Genomic DNA, 19,393 nt, shown 5'->3' with positions numbered 1-19,393 from the left:
GTGACAAGCATGACACTGACCCCAGGATCAAGGCAATTGGGGAGAAATGTGAATATCCTTGAGATTCCAGAGGGTCCAATGTCTTACAGGGTAGTGGTGGGAGTCACCATCCCTGGAAGTGCTCAAAAAATGAATATTTGTGGCACTTTGCTGTTGGGATTTGTGACATTTGGTCAAGACTTGATAATCTTGGAAGTCTTTTCCAACCCTTGTGATTCTGTGAAATCTAGCTGAGTAGCAAAAAAAAAAAAAATAGTAATTTAGTACAACAAAAAAAAGTATAAGAGAAGTTAATATTTAGGATGGAGGCTCAGATGTAATGGTACAAACTGCTCTGTTGGAAATTAAAAATAAGCCAAGGTGCACTGAACACTCCTGGATAGCTGTGTTAATTAATGCCTGATGATTGCATGTTACTCCAGTCATATTTCCAGTTGTAAAATACATGAGAAAAGCAATGGAATGGAGTCAGAAGCTCTGCTTGCTCACAGCTTCACTCACCTGGAGTAAATTTTTTTATATATTTAAATTATTTTATATATTTAAATTAATACAGATTCCTCTCAATAAAAAGATTAAAATGCATTTAAGACAGGTTTTCAATAAGCACATTTTGAGGAGGAGGTGTTTTACATTTGAATTACTAGAGTGGGGCAGCTGGGCTTTACAGAAAACTGTCATGCAGCATTAAAAGTGAAAGGAAAAAAAATCAGTTATGATCTTGACAAATCCCATTTTGTCAGGGAAATATTGTCGTTTCCTCTGCAGGAAAACCTCTTATGCTCGTTTTGTGGGTTGGTTTGGTTTTAAAGTCCAGATGTGTACAAAAAAGCAGTGAAATTCCCTTAATTCCATAATAGCTCAGCTGGCCTGGTGAAGTCACCCCAACCTGGAGGAGCTTCCCCTGGGAATGGGAGGCTGGAATGCTCCAGAGCTGGAGCTGGGGCTCTGCTGATCACAGCCAAGCCATCCCAGCCCTGCCACATAGCAGCAGTCAGAGTCATTAAATAATTATACCTTTGATTAGCTGCTTTAACTGTTCATTGCCTTTGAAATATGATAGTATAATTTAAAGCTTTTATTAAAAGACAATTTTTCGAGGTGGTTGAAAAGGATTTTTTTTTGTGTGTGTGTGTGTGTGTGTGTGTGTAGAAAAGAGCCATAATTTTCTGCTTCAGATAATGAAAAACTGAGAAAAATGTTTCCAATTACCATTTCCTTTTTGTGAATTGGAACCCTGTATGTTTATAGTGCATTGGAAAGGCACTGAAATAATTTAGTGGCTCCTTTACCTACTGCAGAAGTTTGGGTGGAGAAATATTGCAAGAGGAGGGGAAAAAAAACATTTTTTAGAAATGTTTAATTAAAGTAACTTTTCCCCCTGTCACCAGCAGAAGTATGAATGTGTTTTCATTTTTTTCTCCCTTCATTTGAAATGTTCAAAGCTGAGGAGAAGGCAAACGTAATTAACTATTCATGTGATTTGAAGTATTGCTTTTAGAGTGTTTGGTGGGTTTGAAATAGAGCTTGGGGAAGGATTTCAGTGGCAGAGGAAAGAGTTGGGTTTTTTGTACCACACAGTTTGAGTTGTATTTGGGGAAATTTCTGTAACTCAGCACTTTTATTAATTTACTTCACACCAGATTATTTTTTCTGGGTGTTCTGGAGCCTGGGCATAGTAAGAACTGTTGCCAAATGAAAATATCTTCTGTCTCCCCTTTTTTTTTTGTCTTTTGGGATGTGCATCCTGATAATCCCTCCTGCTCCAAACAGAAACGATGGGAAACTTCAGAGTCACCTTCAGGTGTTTAGAGATGGTTCATTGTGGAAATCTGATTGAATAAATAGAAAAATAGGGAATTTTATAAGTATAAAAATATTTACCTAATATAATAATATTTAAAATTATACTTATAATAATATTTATGATGATATTTATAATAACATTTATGATAATATTTATAAAAATATTTATAATTATATTTATAATAATATTTTAAAATAGGAGTTGGAACCAGATCTTTAGGGGTCTTCAAAGTCCCATCCAACCCAAAGCATTTCATGAGTCTGTGTTTTCTATAACATCCATGCACTTTGTGGCCTTTTTTCATTTTAAAATGTAGTGTTGGACAGATCTTGAAGGGCAATATATCCAATTCATTTTACTTAGACATTCATATTTATGTACACATCTAGATTAGATAGGTCTGGGGTTTGTTTTGGTGGTTTTTTAACCCTTTTTTGAGGAATTTTTGTCATTCTGCTTTCACATAGGATAAGACAATGTCGAGCCCCTTCACAGTCACAGAGACAGATTTGCATGCAAATTTGCATCTGAGAATTTGCAGATTTGCAAATTGGGATGATCCGAGAATGTCCTGAGCTGCCTCTCAGTGAGATCATTTCAGTGCTCTGGTCACACAGGGGGGTCTGCTTGGACAAGCTGCTCCCCAGAAGAGAGGAGACTCCCCAGCCTGCCCTGATGGAACCATGTGTGGGGCAGGAAAACTCCAGGAAGAGCAGGGGAGGGATGAAGTTCATCCCGAAATATTCAGCTTTGCCTCCATCCTCCTCTCAGAACTCCATTTTGCTGGGCAGGTGTTACCTGGAGCAGCTGCCCTGTGCTGTGGGAGGAGGATTTCCCCCATTGCCATTCCCCAGTGTGGAATTGCAGTGCTGGGGTGCCTGGCTGGTTTTATTCCTGGCACTGGGCACTGGGAGGATGCTGTAGGAAGCAGCTGACACTGCAGCCCCCTTCCCCCAGCCTGGGTGCAGAGATCCTATTATTTCTGATAATTGATGCTGAGGGCTGTGGCGTGCCTCATTTAATCAGCCCTGCTCAGCACACTCCAGGGATGTAGTCCATGGAATTCCTCCTCCACCATGGCTGCCCAGGCTCGGACACAGCAGCCACGGCAGCTTTGCATCAGCTGGCTGGGGACTGTTTGTCTGATCTGTCACAGCCGCACCAGAGGTGACATTAGCACATCTGGAATGCCTGGCTGCAGCACTGGTACCTGTGCATGTGAACACTCTGCCAGGAGTAAAAGTGTGTTTCTGCTTATCAAAATGGGAAAAGAGCTGAATTGGAGCAGGTTGGAAAGGGTTAATGCAGGGTTTTGTTGACTGTAGTATCCTGAGCAACCTTAGAGAACTTCCCAGATGTGTCCTCAGATCACACCTGGGTTTAAATTTAAACCCCTTCCTACAAACCCCTCCTGCTTTTGGGAACAATGGCAGGTGATGGTGGTGGGAAGGGGGAATTGTGGGAATCCTTAAAATCAGAGGGTTTTAGGAAACCTACAAAAGGCAGGCCTCAGAGACAGTAGAAGTGTGATTAGAGTTAAGCAGTAGCCTTAAATTTGGCAGCAGAAAAATTATGTAAAAATTAGAAAAGTAAGGACAAAGAGAACAATGATCTGTGTACTAATGCTTGGCTAGAATACCTCCCTAAGCTACAGAAAAGTTTATCTACCAAGATATTAGGAAGTTCTAAGCTTAATAATGGAGCTCTGTGCATTGTATTTTAATGCTTACAAGCAGGTATTGTATTCAAAATAAGCAATATTGTTTGACTGAAGGAACCTGTGCTTACAGTGGTTGGATAGAACTACTGTCAATATGCTTTTGCTTGTGTGATTGGTCAAAAACTTTTAAAGTAAATTGTAACATGCAGTTCTTTGTCTGCTGGTGGGCCGTGAGCTGCTGGCATCTTCCCATTGCCATAACCATGTAATGAGACTGATGCTGGAAGATAAACAGCTCAAGGCACATTCCTAGCAGTCCCATCCCATTTGTGGTTTGTACAGAGATCCCAGGCAGTGATATTGGAGCAGGTTGGAAAGGGTTAACGCAGGTTTTGTTGGCTGTAGCATCATGAGCATTCTTAGAGAACTTCCCAGGTAACAAGCAGATGTGTCCTCAGATCACACCTGGGTTTAAACCCTTGCCACAAACCTCTCCTGCTTTTGGGAACAATGGCAGGTGATGGTGGTGGCAGTAACACATTTAGTGCAAACCTGAGTAATCAAAACTGGGCAGGACAATCAGGTGCATCAGCAGAGGATAAACAGCAGCCCCATTACAGAAGGCAAACACAGAAATTCTGGCTGCTCACAGCTGTAAAGTTATGTCCTGAGGAAATACAGAGAGGTGGTAATTGGGAGTGATTAAGTTTAATTGATTCCCAGTTCCTCCATATCTTTACAAAAAGCTGTCCTGGACCTTGGTTTCCTCCTTCCTGTTCCAACATAGCTCTTCTCACCCCGATGTGCAGGTGTAAAAGCTTTTCTACACCCATGGGGGTAGTTCAGCTCCCAGGGAGCACTCAAGCACCAGCCAAGGGCTGATCTGTGTCCCCCCATCCTGCTGGGTGTCCTGCAGCTGCTGCCACCCCCCCTGCTCAGGGACAAGGACAGTTCCTGCTCTGAAAGGTGCCCAGGGCAGTGCTGCAGGCACCATGCCTGCAGGGTTCAGGGTGGGGGCAAATGGGGCACGTTTGGGAGTGGCTCCGTGCCCATGCAGGTGTGGCTTCAGGTGTTGGGCTTGGTCTGCATGGGGCAGGCACAGCTCCCCTGCATCCTCAATATCCAGGGCCAGTGCTGTTTCTCACTCAGGAAAAGTCAGATTAAATGCTGGGAGATTGTTAACTTCATTCCAGATGTTTGAGGTTTGAGAAGGTTTGCCTGGTTGGTTTTTTTTCCTGGAATCTTTAGTTAGAAACACTTCTTGGTGGGATTTTTGGAGGAACACACTTCCAGAAATTACTTCAAAAATCAATCTGCCTTAAAGATTTTTTTTTACATTTTTAATTTGAGTTTTTCTGTTAGATAATGAAGTATTTCTTACAGCATTTTATTGATAACCAGTTGGAGTTTCTTTGATTAAGCATATATATATATATATATATATATATATATATATATATATATATATATATATACATATTAGATAGATAGATAGATAGATAGATAGATAGATAGATAGATAGACAGATAGATATGAGATAGAGGGATAGATATATCATATATTGGTTTCCAACCCAAATCATATATATATGAAATATATATATATTTCAGTCACATATATATTTATGAAATATATATTTCAATAATACATATGAAATATATCCAAATCTATATTGTATATCATATATATAGAAAATATATCTTTTCTGTATATATATAATATAGGAAATTATTTGGATAATAGATATATAGATATATATCTATAGAGATAGATAGCTGTATATAGTATGGTTTATATAGATATAGGGATAGATAGATAGATAGATAGATAGATAGATAGATAGATAGATAGATAGATAGATAGATATAATATTTTTAGATATATTTATATATAAAATATAATGGTTTCCAACCCTATTATATAGGAAATCTATTTGCATAATACACATAGATGTGTATATATATAGATTGTATGGATTATACAGATATAGGGATATAGTTATAGCTGTAGATATATGAGATAGATATATCATATATTGGTTTCTAGCCCAAATCATATATATATTAAATATATATATATTTAAATCATATATATATGTGAAATATATCCAAATCTATATTCTATATCATATATATAGAAAATATATATTTTCTGTATATATGATATAAAAATTATTTGGATAATAGATAGATATATAGATATATACCTATATAGATATATAGCTATATGTAATATGGTTTCTATAGATATAATATTTTTAGATATATTTATATATAAAATATACTGGTTTCCAACCCCAATCCCAATAATATATATATGAAATATATATATTTCAATCATATATATGAAATATATCCAAATCTGTATTCTATATCATATATATAGAAAATACATATTCTCTATGTATTATATAGAAAATTATTTGGATAATAGATAGATATATAGATATATATCTAGATAGATATATAGATGTATATAATATGGATTATATAGATATAGGGATACATAGATATAGATAGATATAGATATAATATTTTTATATACATATATATAAAATATACTGGTTTCCAACTTCAGCCTCAATCATATATATTATATCAAACTAGATTTGGCTAATAGACATAGATATGTATATATATTGTATATATATATATTATATGGATGATATAGATATAGAGATAGGTATAGATATAGATTAGATATAGATAGATAGATATGTAGATGTAGATAAAATATAGATTACATAGATAGAGGGATAGATGCAGATATAAATATAGAGTAGAGATACTGATATAGATAGATATAGATATAGACATAGACATATAGAGATAGATAGATAGATAGATAGATAGATAGATAGATAGATAGATAGATAGATAGATAGATAGAGATAAAATATAGATTCTATAGATACAGGGATAGATGCAGATATAGATATAGATATAGATATAGATATAGATATAGATATAGATATAGATGATATAGATATCTCTGGAGCTGGCAGCAGAGCTTTTCTTGGCTTTCCTTTGGGGCCCAGGAAGTGAAGGCAGAGCAGACAAACTGAATATCCTGGGAGATGATTGAAAGACAAAGCAGGCAGCTAATGAGCTGCAGGGCCTGTTGCAGCCTGGCTGTGGCTAACAGCAGTGTGTCATTCCAGAGGCAGGAAGGCTGGGATGGCTCTGCTCTCCTGGCACATCAATCACCCTGCAGAGCCTTTGCTTGGCAGTGTCCAAAGCATCACTGAATCCTTAAAGGCACCTGGAGGAAGCAGGCAGGAGCCCAGTGGATGCCAAAGGATGCATGTGGATGTGTCAGCACCTCAGCATCTCGGTGGGAAAAGTCCATTTGTTGAAAGGGAAGGGAAAGGCTGACACTTAACACATTAAAATGGATTATTTCATCAATAGGTTAATAGAAAAGCAGACTGCAGGATCACTCCTGCACACAAAACGTGCCATTAAAGTGTGAAAAATGGGAAAGGCTCTGGGAAAGGGTCTCTGTGCACTGGAGACCATCTTCCCTTTCAGAGGGGTGCCAAACCTCGATTTTGCCTATTTATATGTAAATGTTTCAGAGGAAAAACAAGTTTTCTGCAGGGCAATTGTGCCTCTCTATTGCAGAGACGTCTTAAACAGGTCTTTAAATGAAAGGGTTTTTTCCAGCTTGAAGGATGCACCCAATGGAAGCACTTTTAGATTTGGTGATGTCACTGAGAATGTGTCCTCCTCTTCAGCATGGAGCATTGAAACCTGCAGATTTATTCAAATCATACCTGGCTTAACATTAAGGGGGTTCAGGCAGTGCTCTTCCAGCTTTAATTCTTCAGCTGAAAATGGAGCTTTCTGTTAAAGCCTGGGATGACTTTGTGTCCTGTTCCTTCTCCCTGTCAGCAGCTGTTTGGTCTGAGCTCCCTGGGGCACTACAGAAATTCCCCCATAAATATTAAAGGAAAATTTTTTAAATTATTGTATCCTGGAACTGGCTGTGTTGTGGGGTGTGGATGACATCCTAAAGGGTGAGGGACATCTGTGGTGGGAGGGAGAAGGGTCTGAGGTCCCTTAGGAGACTTCTTGAGTCCAACCACCAGCTCATCACTGCTAAACCCTGTCCCACATCCAAATGCCATTTACACACTTCCAGACAAGGCAATTCCAGCACTTTCCTGTTCTTCCAGTGGCTCTCAGGTGTCCTGGTGTTCTCAGATGTTTCATCTGGTTCCTGGGTGAGGAAACCCTGCCTAACTTCAAGATTCTAAAGAGGGTGACAATGTGCTGTCCCCTAATGAGCCTGGGAGCAGGGTGCTTTTGAGGCAGATTTTCTACTCATTGAGAAGCAGCAGCTCAGAGGATCTCAAAGTTTGGGTCAATTCTAATAAAACAAGGGTGCTGCTATTCTATGTAAAAAATAGGCATTTTTTCCCCTCCTTTCCAAATAAACACTTTGATTTTGCAGTGGGGGAGGATTTTTGGAGCAGCCTAGGATAGTGGAAAGTATTCCTGCCCATGGCAGGGGGTGGAACAGGATGGGCTTTGAGGTCCCTTCCAACCCAAACCATTCTGGGATTTATTTTATGGTTCTGCTTCCTCTGAGCTCAGTGCTACAAAGGACATTTGCTGGGATGAGGGTTTAAGGTCATTACATCATCACCTCTGTTTCCAAAGGTGGTGATGTAAAAAGGAGGTCTAAGGGTGAACTCCAGGCACCAAGTGATCCCCACAGGCTTTTGGAGGAAAAGGAGCTCTTGTCTGGCTCTGTTTTGTCATGAAGTAAATCACATTTTACAGTAGCTGTTTTGTCCAGTCCTGTATCTTCTGCACAAATACTTCCTGCCTTTTTCTTTGTTTTGCCTTTTTTTTCTTTTTCTTTTTGACTTCTACTGGTCTGTTTTTGTCTATTCCAATAGCAGATCCATTTAATCTTTTCAAATCGTGTCATGTTGTGGTGAGTGAAAGAAGAATCACTCTGAATATGAGGTTTTCCACACTGGCCATAGATTGCAGGGGCTGAGTGGTCCTTGTGTGCATTTTCTGTGTGTAGCTCTTCACGTGTGAACAGGCTCGTGCTTGGATTTTACTTCACATGCTTTTTGATGTTTCTTTTCTCCCCTTTTTCATTGAAAAAAAAAACCAAAAAAAATTTTTTTTCTTCCTTCCCCTTCTTTTTTTCTTTATTTTTATTCTCTTTTTTATTATTTTTTTTTTTCTCTCTTCCCCTCCTGCTCTCTGGACGCAGCCAAACGCAAAGCTTGGAAACTAAACCGTGTTGGTAGCCTGCGAAATATTTACAGCAGCAGCAGCACCAACACCGAAGGTAACAACCCCACCTGTCCCAGCCAAACACCTCCTCTCTCCCCCCCTTTTTTTAACCCACCTCTGCAGAATTTCACCCTCCCTGCCCCTCTCCCTGTGCCCCTGGAGATGAGATTTGCCCCAAGCATGCGTGTTTGTTTCCACCCCGTGTTTGCAGAGTCATTCCACTTGGTCTTTTCTTCATCTTTCTCTTCGTGCCTTTTGTTTTGCCATTCATGTTCCTTTCAGCTTACTTAAATTTTGACCTTTCCCTCTAGTCGTGGAGTGGTGATGTTTAAATTACTTCAGGAACCCATTTTCTCCTTTTTTTTTTTTTTTTTTTGAGAGATACATATATATATATTTTCCCTTTCTCCATGTGGGCACTCAATGTAATATTTCCCAAGTTATTACAGTTTTTAAAAGTGTTAGTATCAGGTGTAATGATCTGTAGCCAAATACAATAGTGTGCCATGACATTTAAGTAACAATCTTAATTTGTTTTGTGCAAGCCTTCTCCATAATGCTCTTTGCAGCTCTAATCCAGAGGCGAGACAGTGCCGGGTCATTTGCATGTGCTACTCTTGCTTGTAAATTCTGGATATTGTTGTATTTCTAAAGGTCACCCAGTGCCAAAGTTCACAAATTGACTTACATTGCTGGTTTTTTTCCCCCACCCAAGGCACCAGTCATGCCTTCTGTATAATAGCACAAGGAATTTTATGTATTTATTTCCCCCCCTCCCCTCTCCACCTTCAAACAACACGATTACAAACTTCCTTTTTTTTTTTAATATATATATATATATATATATATATATATATATTATTATTATTATTACAAATGTCAAAGGTCAGAACGACTCACAAACCAAGAAAGGAGGAGGGGAGGGGGAGGAAAAAACCCCACCAGCAACATCTCCAGCAGCATGGAAGAGGGATGGTGGAAGGAACAGGGAATGCAAAATAGGTCACAACTCAGTAATCTCGCTATAAGGGAGGGGGATTTTTTTTTTTCTCTTCACTTAAGTGCGAACCAAATGGGTCAAGTAATCGCCAGCTCATGCCCTAACACTAATTGACTTATTTTGGAATGATTAGAACTGTAATATTTTTCTTAATGTCACTGTTTTCTGGGCTGTTGATTTTAGTGATTGCCAAGCGGTGGCATTAAATCTCTTGTAAATTTTAAATTGCATGCTATTTCTGTAAACAAGTCCCTCTGTTCACATCCTGATCATTAACCTTTGGTGATTTATATCACCAGCCTCTTTTTGCACAATTACAGCCCAGGCTGCTGCTGGGGGCCTGGCTCTCCCTGCCAAAGTGTGCACAGGAAACAAAAGTGGGGTTTTATTCCAGCTTGTTAAGGCAGCTTTTTTTTTTAACTATAATTTTATTTTATTTCTCAGCCCAAGTGTAAAATTATTGCCTTTCAGAGCTGCTAAATGGGCTGGTTTGATCCTTTCATTGTCTTTTCAAATAAATATGAAAAGACAGAGAGTGGCTGTCAGATATTCATAAGTCTTGGGGTTGTCTTTTTTCCACAAAGACACTTTAATAATTTTCAATTTTCTATTTGCTGTTTATACCTCCCAGCCCTATTTTTCCTCTGATCAGGTGTGTTTGTTGCTACAGGTTTAGTGCTTGAGAAGCTTGTGAGTTTTTATTTACCTGTTCTCAAACTGCAGCAGAGGAACAAATATCTGGAATTCCCTTGTGTTTTACAGATCAAGGTTTTGTAGGGCCTGTCTAATTTGAGGATATTTTATCTTACTGATCAAACTAAATAATGAAGGCACCTTGGTATGGAAACACAGTTCTGCTGGCCATGGCCGAGCAAGTTTTGAGACACAGCATCAAAATGAAATTCTAAAATTGGGCAAATGTATCATTTTTTGGATGTTTTATCCCCCCCCAAAAGCTGGAGGTTCAATGTTCTTAGCTGTGAGCTGGTACTGTGTGAGAGCTGGAATGGTGAGACATGCAAATGTGGAGTTAATGAGCATTGTAAGTATTAAAAACCACATGTTTGGATAATTATGCCTTCAAAAAAGAGAACGATGATGGGAAATGACAGTCCAGAATAACAAATCTGCTTTGCTCCTTGGCACACGCTTGCTCGGTTCCACTCACACCTATCCACACACCAAAAAAAAAAATTCCCTCAGCTTCAGCCTTGGTTTGGAAAGCTCTCCAATCATTTTTAGCTCCCTGCTGGTGTTTTTAGGTGCCCTGCCAGGTGGGCAGAGCTCAGCTGGAGCTGGGGGAAGCTGCAGCCCAGGTGCTGCTCTGGGTAGCTGATGGTGATTTTTGTGCTACCTAAAGGCCAGACAGAATTAAGGGAATAAAAACCAGTTTTATTTCTTAAAGGGCCTTCAGGAGATACACCCAAAAAATGGACAAAGGTTTTCATACTTTTATAAGTTTGGGCCATTTGCATATTGGGGGTTAATCTCTCAACTACAGCTGCAAGTAATGAAATCATTTACCCCAAGTTTGTTTTCCCAGCTCACTTTTGTTTCCATCTCTCAGGATGTCCTTGATTCCCAGGCCTGGAGAGGAATTGTGTCTGACCAAAATGGGAAAGCAATAGAGAACACTTTATATGGAGTTCAGAGTTATACACTAAAGAGTTGCAGGATTACAAATACAGGAAAAATAGAAAAGCTGAAATCCTAAGGCCTCAATAATCTCCTGCATGGGGGGACTCTGTGCTTGGGCTTCCCCATCAGAGGGGCTGCTCTCTCCTGGCTGTTTCACAGCAAAAATAAGGTTAGGGTGGGATTTTCCCCAGGTGTGGGATCCCAGCTGAAGGACTCAGCCTTCTGAGGGTGTTACAGAATCACCGAGGCTGGAAAAGCCCTCCCAGCCCATCGAGCCCAGCTGGGCCTGATGCCCACCTTGTCCCCAGCCCAGAGCACTGAGGGCCACCTCCAGGTGTTCCTTGGACACCTCCAGGGATGGGCACTGCACTCCAATCCCTGAGCACCCTTTCCATGCAGAAATTCCTGCTGCTGTCCACCCTGAGCCTGCCCTGGCCCAGCCTTGGCCATTCCCTCCCCTCCTGTCCCTGTTCCCTGGAGCACAGCCCAACCCCTGCCTTGCCCCAAAACTGCAGAGTTACCTCTTCCATCAGATCTCTCTCATTACAAGAAGTCTTACTTTCATTCATGTTAGAGTTTGCCTGAACTGTTTAGCTGTCAGATTTTGAGTGCTTTTCCATAGGAAGCCAAATGAGAGAGTCCCACATGCTCCCTCTGTTGCGGGCAGCCAGGCTTGAGGCAATCCTTTGCTTCTTTAGGGGGAAAAATAGTCAGTATTATATAAATAGCAGTGAGTATATAGTATTAAATACTAGTATAAAGTATGTAATAGTATATTATATAAGTAGCAGTGAGTATATAATATTATATACTAGTATACAGTATATAATAGCATATTATATAAATAGCAGTGAGTATAATATTTATATAGTATATAAATAGCAGTGAGTATGTATTATATACTAGGACACAGTATGTAATAGTATATTTTATAAATAGCAGTGAGTATAAATAGCAGTGAGTATATAATATCATATTCTAGTATACAGCATATAATAGTATATTATATAAATAGCAGTGAGTGTATAATATTTACATAGTATGTAAATAGCAGTCAGTATATAATATATACTAGTATACAGTATATAATAGCATATTATATAAATAGCAGTGAGTATATAATATTATATATTAGTATACAGTATGTAATAGCATATTATATAAATAGCAGTGAGTATATAATATTTATACAGTATATAAATAGCAGTGAGTATATAGTATTATATACTAGTATCACTATATGATACTATATAAATAGCAGTGAGTGTATAGCATTATATACTAGTATACACTATATAATAGTATATTATATAAATAGCAGTGAGTATAAATAGCAGTGAGTATATAATATTTATATAGTATATAAATAGCAGTGAATATATAATAGTATATAATAGTATACAGTATATAATAGTGTATTATATAAATAGCAGTGAGTATATAATATTTATATAGTATATAAATAGCAGTGAGTTCTAATTCAAACAAATCCCACTCTGGTTTTAAGGGTACCTTGCACCTGTTATCATGAGTGCATTATTATTATTATTAAAATACAGAATAATTTCTGTAGTATCATTAAAATACAGAATAATTTCTCCTGTACCAACAGATTTCAGGCCAGGTTGGACAGGGCTTGAAGCATCCTGGGATAGTGGAATGTGTCCCATGACAGAGGGTGGAGCTGGATGAGCTTTATGGTCCCTTCCAGCTCAAACCATTCTGTTGTTCTATGATTTTGCAGCACAGCAGGAAGGATTATCTTCAAGGAACTAAAAACCTGTACTCTGCATGGATAAAGATATTAAATCCTGATTTTCCCCCTCCTTACTGTTGCATGATTTTGGTTGGATTTGCTGGGCACTGAGGGAAAACTTTTTTGTTTGGGTACTCATACTTGGCAGTCCCAGGCTACCTTTGGTTTTAAAGTCATGCTGTTGCTGCCATGCAGGAAGTTACATCTAACCTGGATTTTTGTTTTTTTTTTAGTTTTTCTGTCTAAGCTGAATTTTTAAAAACTTTTCAACTTGGGTTGTCCTGGCACCCAAATAAAACATCGAGCCCAAGAGGCAGAGGGCTTCAGTGCCTTCAGCCTTTCCCCACCACTCAGAGAAATGTGCTATAAACCAGAATAAAACTCTTCCAGTGGAACACAACCTTTACCAAGAGCTGTGGGCAAGCGACAGCAGAGCTGCCTTGTCCTGATGGGGTTGATTTTCAAAACTAATTAGATTTAGACACTGGGTTTGGAAAGAGGAGAGAAGTATTAGCATAGCCATGCCCAGTGGGACATGGCACAAATATTTCCTTAATTGAGGCTGCTAATAAACATACTTATCTGCCAAGTGAGGGGGGTGATTCTCACTGAGTGGCAAAGGTGACTGACCCAACACACGTGGGACATAAATAACACAATTGTTGTCAACAAACTGTGCTTGTAAACAACTCATGTTGCTTCCCAGGGCACCCCAGCAGTTCTTCCCTCTCCTCCTTTTGAAAGGATGAAGGGTTGTGGTGCTTGAGCAGAAGAGATTTTCAGGAGAGATGAAAAAGGAGCTGAAATAGGTCTGGGTGTTACTCGAGGCAGGCTTGGCTGGGATTCAGGCTGCAACCTCAGCTCTTGAAGGTGCTTCAGGAGCATTTGAAACACCCCCTCGAGGGCTTCTGGTGCTGCACTTGACTTCTTCTTGCTGGGAAGTGTTTCCTGTGTGAGTGGCACCACCCTCCAGATGTGCATGATGAGCTGCTGTTAATTAGCAGCAGCACCAGCATGCTCTGCTGTCAGACAGCTGTGCTGGGCAGAGATACAAATGCACAGCCTGGTGGGCCTGGAAGCCAGAAAATCCAGTCTTATTCTGGCAAAATACTCATAAATGCCTCTTAGATATACCTTTGTATGTGTTTATTCTAAGGGCAGCTTTCAGGATGCGTGTGATTCCTGCACAGCAGAAAGGAGCCCTTGCCTTGCTGAAAGGTTGGACCAGGTGATCCTTGAGGTCCCTCCCAGCCTGATCTTGTAGGATTTTGGGACTTGGAATTGTGCCCTCACTGGTGCAAGGTGTTATTTATGCAGTTCTTAGTAGTGAGAGTAAAATAGGAGGGGAGTGGGAATGGAGACCAAGTGATTTGTGCACATTATTCAGAGCCACTCCTGAGACACCAGGAGGTGTGAGTGCTCCTGGACATGTGTTTTCCCTGCATTTCACAGACTAAAAATGGAGCTCTCTGGAACAAGTTATGGACTAATTGTATCCTGTGGTAATTTTCAGTGTGGGTTTCTCAGCCTGATCCCAGTCCCACATCACAAACACATGGCATGGGGAAGGCAGGGGGGCCATGCCCTGCACATTTGTTTTTCCTTCCACAATCCATTGCTGCTGAGAAATTGTATCTCTCTGTTCTCCAGAAGTGGGTGGGCTGTGGCAGTGTCTGGTTTTTTGGCAGAGGAAAATAAATTGTGAACTTGGGTGTGAAAAGATGATGGTGAGAAGTGTCCCTGGAACGCCAGAATGATTTGATTTGGAAGGGACCTTAAAGCCCATCCCATTCCACCCCTGCCATGAGCAGGGACACCTCCCACCATCCCAGGCTGCTCCAAGCCCTGTCCAGCCTGGCCTGGAACATTTCCAAGGATGGAGCAGCCACATCTGGGCACCCTAAAATTCACTGATTCCATGTGGGCTTCCACTAAAAGAAAAACTCCCTTGTGCTTTTCCCTCCATATCATCACAATCTCACAGTTTTGGCTCATTTCCCATCCCAGCCACCTTTCTCTCTTCAAAAAAAAAAAAAAGGCAAAACAAACAACAACAGCATTTTAGACATCTCCTGTTGATAATAACTTCCAAATGGAAGTCAGTGGCAGCTGGTTCTTCACACTTTAACCCTTCCTCTGCTGCCCTTCCAGGAAATAATTGATGACTGATTGGCCCATTAACCTTTTTTTCTTTTAAAAAAAAAAAAAAGTTTGACAGCCTGGACTTGTGTAATGAGGAGGGATTCCTGGTGAAATCAGGCTGATGGCTGAGTTGCTTGCCCCTGAGGATGCAAAATTAGCCCCGTGGGACCTCGTCTGCATAGAAACTGGACACAATTAGTGTAATATCCGGTGTTATTAATGTAGTTTGGAGTAATTGGGCAGGTTGATTTCGACAGGTTGATGGTGCTAAAATACTATTATAGTGGACCTTTCCATGAATAACTGTTAAACATGGAAAACTGTTTAATAAAATTTTGTGATTGGGCTCACAGGGATTTAAATAGCACAAGCTATAATTTGGCTGAAGAGTAAAAAGTGAACAACTTCATCCTCCTGCCTGGATTTTCCTGTTCCTGTGTGCTGTGCTTGAGGACATACAGGAACAGGTTTGTTCCTTGTCTTCTAAAGGAATTGCCCTGGGGCTGATGTAGAGCAGGCTCTGCTGCTTTGTTTCACAGTTGAGCTTGGGGGGGGGGAAATAAAATACTGGTGTGATTAAGCAGAAAAAATTAAGGAGGATGCCTTCAACCAGCACAGCTTTTTGGGGAGTAATTCTGAAGCTTCAGTGGATATAGAATCATCGAATTATTAAGGTTAGAAAAGACCTACAAGATCATCAAGTGCAGCAGTTAATCCAGCACTGCCATGTTCACCACTAATCCATGTCCCCAAGTGTCACATTTACAAATTTTTTAAAGACTCCAAACCTCCCTGGTCAGTTCCAATCCCTGACCCCCCTTTCCATGCAGAAATTCCTACTGTGCCCACCCTGAGCCTGCCCTGGCCCAGCCTGAGGCCGTTCCCTCTGCTCCTGTCCCTGTCCACCCTGGCTGTCCCCTCCTGTCAGGAGCTGTGCAGAGCCACAAGGGCCCCCTGAGCCTCCTTTGCTCCAGGCTGAGCCCCTTCCCAGCTCCCTCAGCCCCTCCTGGGGCTCCAGACCCTTCCCAGCTCTGTTTTCTTCTCTGGATCTCAAAATGTCCTTCCAGCCCCACCTGAAAAGGTGCAGCAGCTCACCTGGGCTTACTTCTCCTGGGCAAACCAGCTCCATGTGTGTGATCAGCATCATTAAAGAGGAGATCAGAGGAGTCAGTGGTGCTGCAGAGACCTTAAGTCTTGTGTTCTCCTCCTGTGTTGTGCACAGGGCTGAATGTGACTTCATTTTTTGTGGAGTAGTTCCTCTTGGATCTTCCTCAGGAAACCCTGAAAGCTCTGCTTGATAAACGAGGCTTTGGCCATGATTAATTCATGGCATTTTGGGTAATGTCTCTACCTGTTTGTCTGGAACAGTGTGTTGCTAAAGTGGAACACTTGTAGCTGGGCATCATTCATCTTTGAGCCAGGTGAATGACATGGAGCTGTGCCAGGGGGGTTTAGGTTGGATTTTAGGAAAAGGTTCTTTCCCCAGAGGGTGCTGGCACTGCCCAGGCTCCCCAGGGAATGGGCACAGCCCCAAGGCTGCCAGAGCTCCAGGAGTGTTTGGAAAACACTCCCAGGGATGGACAGGGTGAGATTGTTGGGGGTCTGATCCTTCTGGATCCCTTCCAACTCTGGACATTCCATGATTTCTTTTCCCACTTACCCCATGCACCGTTTTTCAGTAAATTAACTGGACCCTCAGGTACCTCCCCTGCACCTGCAGATGACATTCAGCTCTGTGTTATCCCCACCTGGAGGTGACAAGTCACCTCCTGCTGCCTTTGAGGCATCCTTACAGCATGACATGGAGCTTATCCAAGAAAAGCCCTTGTCCCCAGTTTGGGAACACAGCTGCCAGCAGTGCTGTCCTCAAATCTGCTGTCCCTGATCTTTGCATGTTTATGGATGATGAGGGAACACAGTAGTGCCATGGCACTGAATATATAATCAGTCATTATCAGACAAAATGTTCTTTCTGAAGCTCGTTAGGGCTGATGTTCACCAGAATTTTGTGCTCTATTATTCTTTTCCTTTCATGCTTCATGCCAGCCTGCCCCAATTGCACTTTACTCTGTTTCAGATTCCTTGATTTTTTTTTAATTTGGCATTGGTGTCCCATGTGTAGGTGGAGTGTGTGTCCATTTATTTCAGTGCTGCTGGTATTTCCATGTGCTGCTCCTCCAGCAGCCCTAAGGATATTTCACTGACCCTCTCTCCTGGCTTCTCAGATCATTTTCTCATCTCCCATGTCAGATGTGGATGTTGAATAGGTTGAACTGATTTTAATCCTGTATTATAGCCCAGTAATTATTATTATTATCCCAGTATTTATGCTGTAGAGGAGAAAATGTCCACATCTGCTTTAATATATCTGTGCTTGTAAAAACTGCTTGAAAGAGGAGGGTAAATTGTTACATTTTCTGTATTGTCAGCTCTTTGTGGTCCATTCATCTTTTATTTTGTGGTACCCTTTGATTTTTACATTATGCAGCTTTTAGCACCTCAGGTTTAAATCTGAATGATGCTTGTTGGCCACTTTATGTTTGATTAAGGCACAGACTCGATTCCAAGCTCACAAACACAGGCACTGAGTATTTACCTAAACCACTGCTTTACCTGCACAGCATTTGGACAGAAAAGAGTGGATCCTGGTTGTTTCCTGGTGCACTGTGCAGGGCAGGGTCCAGACCTGCACTTACAGGATTTGCACAATCCCAGAACGGTTTGGATTGGAAGGGACCTTCAAAATTATCCAGTGCCACCCCTGCTATGGGCAGGGACACCTTCCACTGTCCCAGGTTGATCCAAACCCCGTCTAAGCTGGCCTTGGCCACTGCCAGGGATCCAGGGGCAGCCACAGCTGCTCTGGGCACCCTGTGCCAGGGCCTGCCCACCCTCACAGGGGAGAATTTCTCCCCAGTATCTCATCCAAATCTACCCTCCTTCAGCTTAAAACCATTGAGTAACACAAGTTCTTACCAGCCAAGATTCTTTTCACTGTCCTTAACTTAATCTTTTCTTCCTATTGCATTTATTTTTTTTTCTTTTTTTTTTTTTCTTTTTTTTTTCTTTTTTTTTTTTTTTTTCCAGAGCAAGAAGAGAACTTTGAGTTTATCATTGTCTCTCTCACGGGCCAGACTTGGCACTTTGAAGCAACCACCTACGAAGAGAGGGACGCGTGGGTCCAAGCCATAGAGAGCCAGATCCTGGCCAGTTTACAGTCCTGTGAGAGCAGCAAGAACAAGGTATGGGGCACAGAGCAGTGTTGGCAATAAGCCATGGGTCAGGGGAGCATTAGGATGACAGCAAATTCTGGATTTTAAGCCCTTACCCCTCGAGCTGTGTGTGCTCCCCCCACAGCTGAGCATGGTCAGAGCTCTCTGAGGGAGCAATGTGGCCTGGGAGGAGCAGCTTTCCCCCTTGGAGTGCTTTCCTCTGGTGACAGAAGGAATCTGCTCACCTTTCCTGTCAAAACAAATGTTTAAAATCTGAGAAGTCTTCAGCCAACGCTCATTTTGGGAGAACTTGTGTGTCTTGAGGGCAATTGTCTGTAAACACTTCAGAGGAGAGAGCAAGGTGCTGAGTGGTGATTGAGGGACAGAAATGGCCAATGATTGTTGATCATTTCAGTCCAGAACTGTAGATCCTTTAATATTACCCTCCTAACAGTTGTCTTTCATGATTTTATACTGCATGGGAGACTCATTTTTAAATGAATGCCTGCCTTCATTGCCCTGGTGTGACAGACTGGATCAAACACCAGTAATTACCATCATCATAACACAATTTACTTCCCATTTTGTGTTTAAAAATGGGTTTTTTCCGACATATATTCCTGAGATGGAGGAAAATCACAGCTTACATGTTTCTTGCTTAGCATGGGTTCACACACTCTGAAATGAATGTGTTATTAAGAGCACAGAAGGGGAAGTTTGTACATTGTCACCTACCTAAAAAGATGAATACAAAAGGATAGAGAGTGGCTGGGCAATGGCTCAGAGAGGTTTTTCTCACTGCGTTCCCAAAGCATGTCAGAAGAACTGGCTGGAACAGCAAAGAGCAGTTGGGTGGACAGGTTTAGCAGGTGTCTCATGGCAGTTGTGTCTCCAGGTGGACATCCACAAGTCCTACTTG

At 41.1% G+C, this 19,393-nt stretch overlaps 1 protein-coding gene across 3 annotated transcripts in view; it reads left to right on the top strand.

Annotated features, from left to right (window-relative positions):
- Positions 1–19,393, top strand: part of AGAP1 (ArfGAP with GTPase domain, ankyrin repeat and PH domain 1) — a 322,590-nt gene that overhangs the window by 261,671 nt on the left and 41,526 nt on the right. For 2 of the 3 annotated variants that reach the window (XM_059476344.1, XM_059476343.1), the window contains one exon: positions 18,350–18,504. In XM_059476344.1, the coding sequence (XP_059332327.1) occupies positions 18,350–18,504 (155 nt within the window). Of the gene's footprint in view, positions 1–8,703; positions 8,782–18,349; positions 18,505–19,393 lie in introns of all 3 variants that reach the window. The other variant, XM_059476341.1, reaches the window with a different exon arrangement.

Source organism: Ammospiza nelsoni, chromosome 7 (assembly GCF_027579445.1).
Source record: "Ammospiza nelsoni isolate bAmmNel1 chromosome 7, bAmmNel1.pri, whole genome shotgun sequence".
In the NCBI taxonomy this organism is placed as follows: Eukaryota; Metazoa; Chordata; class Aves; order Passeriformes; family Passerellidae; genus Ammospiza; species Ammospiza nelsoni.
Note: the sequence above shows the minus strand (reverse complement) of the source record. Positions and strands in the feature narration are given on the sequence as shown.